A 13042-nucleotide genomic window follows, 5' to 3' on the forward strand; every position below is an offset into this window, starting at 1 on the left:
ATTTTTCAAGAGTGTTTTCAAGTCCTCATGGTATTTCTTAACTTTTTCACTTATAACCTGACATTTTGATTGCCATCTTAGCCACATGAAACTATGGGCATTCGTTGCTCTTTTAATGCGATTTCATCAAATGCGCCATGAATTTCCACATTATCTCATTTTAAGGTATTAAATGCTTTGTGGGATTATCCTTGTCTTATATCCAATAATTAACGACAAACTTTTCTGTTATCTGTGTTATAAGCCGACCTTTAACGTCCGAGTCACCTAGGACGAAAACATAAGGTTTGGGCATTTAAAATGCTTAAATATAACATAAACGAAGTCATATACAATCATTTTGGAATTTCTAATACAGACCCAAGTAACGCGCATAATTATCGTTGCATTCGTAAGGTTAGGCATTTGATTTGTATCTTTTGGTGCCTGCAACTATTCAAATAATAAATCATTCTCCTAGAAGAAAATCCGAATAATTTGAATGAATCAGTGTAATTTGTGTTTGTGTGCTTTCCTAGAATTGCAATCCTCAGGACGGCTTCTTCTCCTCCTTTTGGGGCCTTTACCTGGCATTGTGTTTCCTCCTCAGTCGCACACCCAATGATGTTGGTATCGTCCGATTGCTCTTCATCCACATCACTGCAACCAACAACATCAATAAAAGCTTGCCTTCCACGTCACCTCTATCCCGCCTTCACTATCTTCTTCGACGAGTCTCCTGGTGTCTCCAGAATCTCTTCGTTGTGAGGACTAGTCTTGAGTCTTCACACCACCGTCGCCAGCAGCATCAGAAGCAGCAGTCACGAAAGCGTGGAATGGTTACTTCATTGACTTCCTGTGACCGGAAGAGTGGCGACGAGGAATGTGAGACGGCCTCACGGTTCCTTGCTGCCAGCAGGCAGCAAGGGCGGCAGTCTCAACTCGCACTGTGGCCGATGGAGGTCTGTGGGGGTACGGAGCGGTCGCTGTCGTCACAACTGTCCTCTACACCAACGCCTCCACCGCTGCCGAGGACAACCACACCGGAGTCATTAGTGCTGTCGCCGTTCGATGGTGGATTGGCGGGTAAGTCGGACAGAGTAGAAGACAATCTGGTTTAGGTGGTTTTATAGCCTATTAAATTATCAACATATTGCATGGTCTTACAAGATTTTTGATACGGTCTCTAGGATGATGACTTGGCAGAGCGATGAACTGGTTCAAAAGGGGGTTTTATGTCATATTGCAAGTGCGCATTTTTTTGTGGAATCTTTACCAGTCTTCTCATGATATGATCGCAAATGGTTCAAGATAATGTGATAGTCTTAACCCCAAATCTAGGTGCTAGGGTGACTGAAATTGTAGGGAATATATCCTGACTCATGTAATCAATGTGGAACCTAACAAAGGCCTCTTGATACACACAGGATAACTCTGAGATGCCCTTTAACTTTTGATTTGTTGAACATTACTATCTGATGATAGACAGACGCCTTATCTTGCTTGATTAAATTGCCAACAGACACAACTTGTGGTTTTTGATTCCCGACAAAGCCTCTGTCTCGGTACACCTTTTAAAACAACTTGAAGGATGAGTTAGACGTGTGGAAAAAGGCTGATCTAAAAGTAGCCTAGATGAAGCTTTCTCAAGAATGGTCAACCTGATAACGGAACCTGCGCATTACAGCGTCCAATTCCATTTTTTGATGAGACCTCTATCGAATTTTGGAGGCTTTAATTTGGTTTAGCGCTGGTCTTTGTTCGCGACAGCCATAATGGATCTGACAATCTTTGAAAAGGACATTAATTTACAGTAAGTGCTAGATACGAAGCATAAATGTTGAGATAGGGGAATTTTGCCATTAAATAACCGGGGCACCCTACATTCATCTCCCACCAAATAGACGATGATTTCATGACAGTGGCCTGCGAGTCGGGTAGTTGTCGCCAATCTTTGGGTTCAGCGCATTCCACGAGCAACCTTCAATTACCACTCTCACACTGTCGTCGCGCCTCCTCTTCTATCCTTTCTCCTGTGCCTGAAGGAGTCGCTTCACCTCCCTCTGCGGCTCCTCTTTTTTCCGCTGCCGCTGGTATTGATACCTCCTCTTCCTCCTCTGATATCCACGACCCTCTGCCAGGTCGAACAGTCGCCGCCATGCTCATCCGCATCCGCAACGACTTCCTCCTCATCATCATCTGGGCTATCCTCGGTTTTGCAGTCCACGTGAGTACGGTATTCACCGTTCCGACCCTCCAACCAACCCTCCCACGCCTACTCACCTGGCTTCTTATTGTGTGGGGTTTTGCGCTGCATTATGTGTGGCCGCAGCTTCGAAAGGTAGGCGCTTCATCCACCGCTATCTTTCGGTCGCTTTGCCTCATTATGACAATTTCTGTTGTAGCCCTTCCCCTGGCTCCTCTTAGCGCATCCTGTTTGTCCACCCGCCGCGGACGGACGAGTGACGGCCCTTGAAATCGTCTACCACTGGTGCCATTGGTTGGAGAAGTATTTTCTGGTGCCTGCTGTGACTATGGCCACTGCTACGAAGGCTCTGATTCCCTTGGCCGCGAAATTTGGAAATGTGTGAGCAATACATAGTTCTCATTTCATTACGACTTTATTTCTGTTTTTTTGGTGCTAATAATGATTGCTTTTATTTGTTTTTGTTCCTGGTTTCGAGTTAAGTCTTTTTTTCTATGGAAATTTCATGTTCGTAACCGCAAGATAAGTTGGCAGAAATGACCTATGAAATGTCTTTAATACACACTTAAATTCCATTTCTACCGTTGTTTTGATAAATTATATCAAATGAAGTTGAGTTTATAAGGGTTTTGCATTGCAATTGTCAATGTCATTTTGTCATAGTTAAACCTGAAGCTGTGCAATAATCAAGTGTTCACCAAAACCAGCTACACCAATTTTTGTTGGTCAGAAGAGGGTTAACCTAAAGGGTTAACAAGAGGGAATGAAATGGTAAAAAAGAGTGATTCTGGGATTTGTGGTTGAAGGATACAGTCCAGTTTCTGGAATTTGCTCTGACAGGTTGGATAGAATGGAGTTCGACAAATATTATTCTCTTAGCCTAGACTCTACATTAATTTGAGTAGCATAGTATGTTCAAAAGCTTTGTTCAAAGAGGAGCTATCATCTCAAATGGCTAATCTTCGGTTCTTAATCACAGGCCTTTCTAATTACTCTTTTCTGACCATTTGATTTTTTTTGTAGACAGCCTGTCGCTATAATAGACTGACAAGGTCTCTTAACGCCGTATTGGCGCATGCTTTTGCAGACACTGGTGGTGTTTTTTTGAGTATAACTTAAATAGTCAAATTTATGCATTTGTGACTACAGGATAATCAAACGGAAATAAGTTGTGAAGTGGCTTTTCGTGTAATTTCTTGGAATTGAAGAAAATTATGATTTTTCTTGCCATTTTTTATTGAATCATTTCGAATGAAGTTGCGTATATTGGAGTTGTTTTGTACTGATTGAGTGTTCTATAGGAAATATGCAATTTTGATTCGAACTTTCATGCAACTTCTGTCTTACATCGCTTCAATGACTGGATGTAGCCTCTGCGATTGATGGACGCGATTGTTTATATGCACATGCGTTGTAAAGTACAGGCACACGTCAGCCAATCGGTATGGTACTCTATCGTCCTCTCTACTATTTTTTTCTCCCACTTTAAAGCTTTCTATCAAAGGATGTCGATTGGACCAAATGGATGTGATAGAGCATGTCTCTCTGGTGAAGAAGGTGTGGTACGCGGTAGCTAAACGTATCTCCAACAGATAGCTGAAAAAAATGCGAATCTGATGAACCAAAGATGTTCCAATGCTTAGTGCTACTGAAGAACTTACCTGTCGCTGGTGATTAAGATAACTTTAGCTCAACGTATCAAGATCGACCATCAACAATTTGTTCACATCTACATTCACTGGGACAGTCGTGGAAGCTACTAAAGAAGTGGATGCCAACTGCATCCCAAGCGTTCAAGGTTGTGGTCAGCTCGAAGAGCTACCAACTGATAATTGTTCGCCTCTTCTACGTACGTTGTAAAGGCGCACCGCTCACTTTAAAACTGTTTGTTGACTGACCAACTGACTGGCTGGCGGCAATAGGCGATTTTCGTATCGCCACGTTCGTTAAGCGAACAAACGTATCATTGGTGGTTCCCAAACGTTCAATCCATTACTCCCGCTACCTACCCCACAATCTTGAGGTACGCACTACATATTCACAAAGTGCGACTGCTTGCTTTGTGTGTGAGGTGAACTACAAACGCAATTGTTCACTAAGGATGAATTTCCTGGTGAATACCAAGTAATTACACCTGAGATTCATCTACCTTATTCTACTCAATACAACTTGACTGTGCGGAAGGAAACCCTGTTCTTGAGAAATGACTAGAACCAAGGAAAAAATTTCAACTTTTGCCTTTATTGTACAGTATACAAGACCTCATTCTCTTTCTTGGTATTTGACAACCAACCGCGTGATCAAATGCCAAATAGAGCGGACAGTTGGGAATTAGAAGTGAGATAGAAAGGGAGATGGCTAGGCCTAACTTTGCCTTTGTCATGACTTTCTGAGTGTAAACTTTTTAATTAGGAGGGGTTTTACAGGTCATAATTAGGCTGATTTCGAGGAAAATATTTTAAGAAACTTCGCCCGGCTACTTGGTTCACAACAAAAAATTACACAAACCTGTTCGTTTAAATTTGTAATCCACATTAGCCTCAGCTCGCACTGAAGCTGTGAGGACCCAAGTGGAGGACAGACCTGTAATCCTGATGGAAGATGACAATTGAGCCTGCTAAAATCTTTTTAAAGGTCCATAGGTGCATTTGATATTTTTGCGTAATCTCTTCTACTTGTGGTACTGGTAGTGAAAGCATGTTCAAGGTTCCCACGGTCTGTGAGTTAATTAGCATATTTCTGAAAATAACTACATTGACTACATCCCCCTACTGTTGATTTGCCGCTTAAGGATAACTTTTGTCGAACATAAGAATGGTGGTGTTGCTATTATTGTTAAAATAACATCTGGCCTCAAACTTCCACGTTTTGTTTCTCTTATTTCACTAAAATTTGTAAGGAGCTTAATGATATTAGTCAATACCTGTGGAAAAAATTTGCTGTTGGAAGCTTTAATGCAAAAACTAGTTTTGTATATACAGTCATGGGGTCATTTGTTAAATTATTTCAAAGTATGATACGTCTTTTCTCCCAAAGTGCAAGTTTTATCCCCCTGGTGACTTCAGTGAAACTGTTGTCAGTTAGCAACTTAGCGAAAGCGAATGCATTGTTATTGCTATTTTAACGCAAACCTAAAAATAAGAATGCCTCCATGAATTCTCCTGAAAAGCCTTTTGACAGTAAATGAAACCACCTTTGGGTAAGGAAACAATCTTAATTCTCCCGATGACCTCAACAAACTTGGTGCAAGTCACTCAAAGAAATAGTTTCATCACTATCTCTCCCCTTCTTAAATAAAACATCAAATATCTTTTTAAACTAGAGGGGCCACCCTCATCCTGCTTGTGACCTCCATGAAGCTGCTACGTCATGGATTTTCCGGTGCCACGCGTATGTTCCTCAACTTCTTCTTCGCAGAGGTCCTGTTCACCTGCGACTTTCCTGGTCTGAGTGAAACATTCCCTGTGGACTACTTCTTTGTATCAATCATTTTAACTAAGGTAAGTCCCCCTTGCCTGTTTATTTTTTTTAACCGGATTTTCACGCCTGTAATGGGTGACTTGTTTGTATCCCACTCCTTTCCATAGCTAGTCGATAGCTGTTGGGTTAAGGCACTTTAAGGACGTATCATGTTTTCATCAAAAAGTGCAGAGCGAATTAGCCGCCTCAACCTTCAAAAGTAGTCATTTTGAAACGCCTTTAATTGCTAATCCTATCTATTTCAAAGCAAGTTACAATCATTGGGAGTGAATATTGTAGTCATCTACGCTCATTCTCCCCTACTAGTCGCCCGAGCATCCTTCTGGGGCGGAGTGTACTAAAAGCGAATCTTTTAAGGCGATCAAATAAGCTCCTACAGATAATTTCTGAAATTATTCGTTGAAACAATCAAAATTGTAACCAATACTTTGTAGTCCGTTCTCAACGAGACACGGGGTTGATACAAACTCCACTTTTACATAAAGCTTTATCTCTAGAAGCCAGGTCAAGGGCAAGCCTAGCCCTAGCTATATGTGCTCATTATCTCACTTTCATTTCCAAAGTATTAATTTTATTCTACCTATGCTCAAATGATTTTTGGTCTAATGCTAAGAAAAGGTGATTAATACCACTTGACGAAATACCATCGGAGACCTACGAGGGGCGAAACTGTAGTGGTAGAACTTATTTGATCATCCTACTGATTAAATTTTAGCAAACGATCCGGTATTTTATGTGTAGAATGATATCTCTCGAGGGAAAAAAGGTGAAATGTGGTTGCTGAGCTAAATGCACAAAAAAGTGTACCAAACAGCTTGTGCGATACCCTCCTCTAATCCGCGTCTTAACTACAGTCTTCTGAACTTTTGTAGTTTTGTAACACAAACATTCCCCATTCGATAAGTTCAGATTTGACAAGTCAATTAATTATACACTCTTAAGTAAGTATAAAATACTCTGCTTTCTTAAAAAATGTTTGTTAATATATTAGCTAGTAGTTTTTAAGCGATTTCGGGCAATTATATTGTATGTTTCCGCACCATAATTGCTTTTACTCACAGAGCCTTCTGGCATCGTCACTTTCAGGTGGCTGAACTGTGGAGCAAACTCTCTTTCGTGTACATTTACATCGCTCCCTTCCAGGCCAGCTGGGGATCCATTTGCCATGCTGTCGCACAGCTGGCCTCTATTCCGCGTATCCTTTGTCCCATAAAAATCGCTATAAATTTATTTGTTGTCGCGAAGTTACTGGTTGGATAATTACGGGGGAAAAAGCAAGAGAGAGCTTTTGCAATTAGTTTTGCTCCTCCTCTAGCCTGCTTATCTTATCCAATCCTCGCTGTACAGTGCTTCCTTGACCCCGACATATTCAGATTTTATATCTACCCTGGGGAATTGCATTTTCTCCACAGTGCTTTCAGCCCCACTGGAACCGTTTGTTGCAAGCGTCTTCTTCATTACCTCCTACACCAGACCTATCCGGTTCTGGGAGGCCACGCAAAAGTAATTCTTTACCTTGCCTTTTAACACCTTTTGACCCATGTGATGATGTTCGACATGTGCTTTTGACTCCAAAAGTATACCATTCGCTACATAGCCCCTTTTTTTTCGGGAGTACTTAGCTCCGTTTACTTCGTGTTTAAAAGCGCAATTTTGAGCTATGCGGCGATCATTTATGTCCAAATCAAAATTTTTCCAGTTTGGAACATTTTTTATGCACAAATTAAATAGGATTTTACGTATCGAACCAAAAATCGTCCTCCCTGTGATGGATTTTTTTATTTTCGAAATAACTACACATTTATCTGCTAATGCTACGAAAAAGCGTCATGCAGTATTAAATCGGTCCAGAACTTAAAGCGTTCTTGCTAATGCTTCTCCAAGGTCTTGGCTATCAGTTGAGAACATAAGCTAGATGAATACGTAGACTTAATTCATTCCATTTAATCCCCCCACTGATAAGTAATTTACGTACTACCTCGTCTCCTAATTTCGCTACAAGCCGGAAAAAAGAACATAGATGCTGTCAATTCACATCCACAGGTTAAGGTGAGACGCTTACTTACCGAGGTCATCTCATTTTAATACGATCCTATTTTATTCCTCAAAATGGAGGCATTTCTGAGGTTACCTAGGTTATACTCACCTGATATCCCCTAGACTACCATCGCAATCACAGATCCCACTCTTACGATCCCATTCTTCTCCACATTCCATAGAATCCACCGGATAGAATCGACTAATACCTCACTCTTCTCCCAACTGCGCGGAGTCTCATTCGAACAGGTGACCGCCAACCTGAACGCTATCTTTTACGAGCATATCGCACGGTGCCTGCAACAGCGTCTTGCAGGTGACATCGCACTGGGTCGATGGTCCAGCAGCAACGTGCAGGCTGGCGATATTTTTATTCTCGCCTCTGAGGAGCTTCATTTCCTCCTCCACATCATCGAGGTTGGAAATGGTCTTGTTACCTTCCAGATCCGCGGCCTTGAATTCGCTGGTGAGCACACTTAAAATATTCGTAATATAACCCCACGATATTTGAAGTGATCCAATTTGTTTGTGTAGACTACTCAAGGATTTTATTTTGCTACCCTATTGGAAACTTTTTAAAGCTGACTGGTGGCAAATAAGTCTAAGCCGAGAAAGTGATAAGTTGTTTTGAAATGTGTTTTCTTTTCACACCTTTTAACGAGTGTTTACCGTCCGTCTGTGGGTTTGCAACATAGTCGAGGATTGTTTTGCTTAAAGAGAGTTTGTCTGTTCGTTTTGACAGAGCTGTTCGTCATTCTTGAAAAGTACTTTTTTCATATCATTCATTTCGCTTGAATATATTTGACAGGATATCTCTAATCCTCATACCGATATAATACCAAACACCGTTCTCTTTGAAAGCATATTCTATTTTGAATTGCGTTTTGGGTTTTTAAGATGGTACTTACATTCGGTCTTCCAAATTTGCGTTACTGAAAGGCTATTGGTCTCTCTCTCAACAAGAGCCATCTTGACTACTTAGTTGTGTCTCTTTCGTCCATTGTAATCCATTAACCAAAATAATTTTAAGCTGAAATGAGTGTTGTATAACCAGAACAACTTAATACCAACCGGAGACAGCTCTTTGTTTTGGTGCGTGCTTTGTTTGAGTCTGTCTCAAGCTTCCGTTACCTGTTATCCAGGGCAACGTTGATTGTACGACCAACGATCAAGCCTGAAAGATGTTGCCTCATCCTCACTCCCTTATTCTCTTGATATTCCTTCAAGCGGTGGCCGTTGACTTTTATTCCCATTGGACAATCACATAGTCCTATGCAGACTGGAATTGACAGTTGGAAAATGAGGGTGGGGTCGAAGCCCTGGAGGCTAGGTCTAGATTCGGTTGCTTGCTACCAGGCGCTAGGCTTATTGGGAAAAGATTATCAGAGTTTACCTGCGATGCTTTGATGAACTAATGTGTGAGGACGGACGCAGAGGGCTGGTGCTCTCTGCTTATTACTTGCGATCTCAACCATGAGATCGGAGAAGACAAAGACTTTAGAGTAGAGGCCTTGGCTGCTTTGACTGCTCTAGCTCAAAATTGTGTGTCCCTAGAATACCGAATTAATAGCTCTCTTTTCAACTGGCCCTGAAGACATAGAGGCTATTAGCACATATGCAGCGCTAATTGGGACAGGCGAGAGCGCAAAGCTGGAATGTTTCTAGAATGTTTGAAAATAGGACCAAAAGAGGCGATTCAACAAAGACATTTAGAACGTCTATGTGGGAACCTCTAGAGCACTTAGAATCTCTGGGTGGGGTTGTTTTTTTTGAGTTGTGAAGCTTGTAATGGTGATTACTTCAAAGAATAAAATATTTTAATGAGCTTTTTGCAGTTACTTCTTATTGTAAAAGCCTTATGCACTTCTTTGGTTGCCCACCACTCTTGAGGGAAACGTTTTTGTGACTAACTTGCCATTTTTCAAAATCTGGCGTGAGTTGCTAGAGTTTAAACTTGCTTACTTCCAGTTGAAATCCGCAAGTCACTGCTTAGATTGGCATTCCTTATGTTTTTTTCAGTTTAACTAAGGAACTTTTTTATGTCTTGGATACTCTGGATGCAAACAGTAACTGTACAACTGGTTAATACTTGGTTCGCCCGATACAGTAAAACATTCCTAGCTGACGTCCCGATTTCATTCCTTTACATTCACTACCAATGTCAAAGTAGCATAATTTCTATCATTTGTCGAGTCTCATCTTCTTTCGTCTCTGTAGCACCGAATCTCACTAAGGCACCTTCGATATCATTTTCCTTCGACGCTGTCATAAATGGACTTGTAATTCTTTAACTATCTCCCAAAAAGCTGTAACATATCATCTGGACCTTAAGAGACTTCGATAACTTGTTTTATCGTAGGTTTAATTGAAATTAATATCATTCCCTTCCAAAGCACGTGCTTTGTCCATCTGTCATATAAATGCTGTGGGATTCTGCTCCATACGAGTGTTTATGAATAAAAACCTCAAGCCTTAAGCTGCTACTTTGAATTAGTGAATCTTTTTTCCCTTCCCCTTCTATCGTTTAGGCACGTACTGTCATGAGCAGGAGAGCAACGGTCTGTCGGAGCCGCATTTGGGGGGCCGGGACTTCTGCTGCTGCACCCTGCGCCGTCTGCCCGCTGCCTTGCTCAGTCCCAACTCAGCCATTCGCCTGCGCTGGCTGGCCTGGCAGTTCGTCCACACGCCCTACACCATTGAGGGCTATCGTCTCATTGACCACAGCGCTGCTACCTCCCTCCAGGTCATCGATTTTCGCAAGATTGTCCTCGCTCTCTTCATTCAGGTTTGTTGTCTCTTTGGTAGATCCTAACTTTTTTTAATTGGTCATTTTTCCTTTTAGACCCAATGGATGATTCTGTCAAGTCATTTGATTTCTTTACTAGCTTTGTTGATTTTCATAAATGGTCGAATACTATTGGAATAGTAGCTTAAAAGATTGCGTGAAATCACCTGCTGAAACGAACCTTTACATTAAAACTATCAGGAAACATACCGTGTCTTCTTGAGTCCTCTCTGAGGCCATCATAATAAACCATACCAATATAGAAGATTTACTGTTAGCATACGGAAAGGCTGGGAGGCTATAGGTAGGGCCTTCTCCCATGCCGCAGGATTGGATTACAAACTGTGGAAACCGCGCCTCAAGTCTTCCTCAAAGTCATAATTCACTTACTAACATACAGAAGAGCTGGGCAGAAGACTAAGGTATCAAAACGGAAGTACGTCTTTCTGAGGTCGGAGAGCCCGCGTAGTTACGCACTAAAGCGTGATTGTCAGCCTATTTTGTTGATGCCTCGAGTCACCTTTGCCGCCATGATTGCAGGATTGATCTCATATTCGAAAGTGACGCAGATTTTTATGGACTAAAATATGCACTTTTCACGTTTTTTTGCGGTTATGCCCCAAACGTTCTCTTTACCCCACCTATAATCCCATGATTGTCTGCCTAATGCTAAGAAAGGATAACAATAATGTCGTCGGGAGACATCAGAGTAGGGAAGGTGAGGGGGAGGATAACGACGAGGTGGCGTTTTCCTCCCTCTCACCTGAAGTGTGAAATGAGACCTAACAAGAGGGTTTTGGAGTATGCAGAATGAGAGTGGGAACTATCTCCCCAATGCTCTATTGGCCCCGACTCCGAAGGGTCAAGGTGAAATGTCTGAGACTTTGGATTCTCCTCTCAGAATTATTACTTTGAAGTTATTGAGTAATTTATGCATTGTTACCCAATAGGGGGTATTTTTATCTTCACTTTGCTGCCAGCAAGATCATTTTCGGTGCACTTTGTTACGACGGCGTTGGTTTTTTCTCAAAATTTCAGGCGATCTTAAAAGATCTCCCAATTAGTTTTATGCCTTATGAGTCTGTACTCAACTAGGTTCGTCGGTTTTTTACTGCTTCAGTAAAATCAAAAGTCGTGTACAACAAGGTTTGGGTGGTTACTTCCTATCTCCTCTTGATACATATGCCCTTTCTTCGCGAAGATTTAGGGGCATTAAATAACTAACTAACCTCAGATCATCCAAAATGAGCAAACATGAAGATTAAACTCCATGTTGTTTTGGGCATGAAGTAATTAGAGCATGAGCTTACGAAATAACGAAGCAGCAATTAGGTTTTTCTTCAAGATGTCACAAGACACAGATAACGTCCATCCCACTGCTGCCATAATGTAATAATTTTGGTGTCAGTGCATGCTTCAGCTAACTCACAGCATCATAGAATTTCTAGACATCGTCCACCAGACTGAAATTAGAGCTACTGACGGAACACAAGTCTGTAAATATCTGCTTCCTGGTGGTAGGGTGGACTAAAAGATTGGCGTTACAGATGGTATGATTAGAGGCTGTTTCCGCATTCCAAGCTATGTTTGCTTCTGCCCTGGACGTCATCCCTAGCACCCCTATTTTACACCTCTTCGTTTTAATTGTAATGGTGTTAGTCGAGTGCCTTGAAATTGTGCATGAGATAGAAACGGAGATATTAAAATGAATCCTCATAAAAATAAGGGGGTTTCTCATCCTAATACTAGTGGTGTATCTTGCATATTTCAGTAGGATTCCTCTGTCACAGGACATTAGAAACAGGCCTTATAATTAGCTGACGTCGAAATGGGATTGTTCAATTCTTTGCTCAGTAACTCGAGGTTAATTGTCTTCCTCCTTATTAGTGTCTCCTCTACTTCACGGCACGGCTGCCAAATCTGTCGGGTCGGTTACAACTTTTCTCCGCTGAATTGACCGAACGCTTTGTGGGTGAGAACAAGGCGGATTTGGATCCCGTCTTCAGCAAGATTTTCGACGAGGATTTTGATGAGTCCGTCTCAGGTGTGACTCGTGCTGCCTTCATTCGGGTCTACGCCGAGTGGATTCGCTACTGTCTCTCTAAATGTCCAGAAAATAAGGTATCTAGAAGTTACCTAAGGACAAACACGCTATGCTAGCGGCTTAAAACAAATATCCAAGCTTTTTAGAGTAAATGATTTCCTAGCATTTGATTTAAATCTAAGGAATTTAGAAATATGAGTCTGGAACGCACAGAGACTATAATGCTGGTAGCACAAGTGTCATGAAGGTAGGTAATAAGGACAGCGTGAAGACCAAATCATTTCTGCTAAATAGATCTCATTTCCTTTTCGACCATTGTTTCCGGCGCCCTCAGTAACTACACTTCGGTGTCAGCCGCCGAAATGGCATTTCAGAGACTTAAAACTCATCACAAGATCGTCCAATGACTATCCATTACAATGAAATGGCTTCTTAGCCTGATTATAGCGATGCGCTGCAAAGATTTCGATGGGGTCATTCATCACATTCTTTTTGGAAACTGAATCGTAAG

The 13042-nt window shown here is 41.6% G+C and overlaps 1 protein-coding gene across 1 annotated transcript; it reads left to right on the forward strand. All coding sequences in view use genetic code 11, as the record gives it.

Moving 5' to 3' along the window:
- Window positions 1–300: 300 nt before the first annotated feature.
- Window positions 301–12647, forward strand: EGR_09520 (Pecanex-like protein; the record flags this gene model as incomplete). The annotated part of the gene is made up of 10 exons (XM_024498769.1): window positions 301–396; window positions 519–1065; window positions 1884–2320; window positions 2385–2566; window positions 5508–5685; window positions 6752–6860; window positions 6981–7168; window positions 7826–8168; window positions 10231–10487; window positions 12375–12647. The coding sequence occupies 10 exons, from the start codon at window positions 301–303 to the stop codon at window positions 12645–12647; spliced, it is 2610 nt and encodes an 869-aa protein (XP_024346821.1).
- Window positions 12648–13042: the final 395 nt, after the last annotated feature.

The sequence above is a fragment of the Echinococcus granulosus genome, assembly GCF_000524195.1.
Source record: "Echinococcus granulosus chromosome Unknown EG_S00151, whole genome shotgun sequence".
Classification (NCBI taxonomy): domain Eukaryota; kingdom Metazoa; phylum Platyhelminthes; class Cestoda; order Cyclophyllidea; family Taeniidae; genus Echinococcus; species Echinococcus granulosus.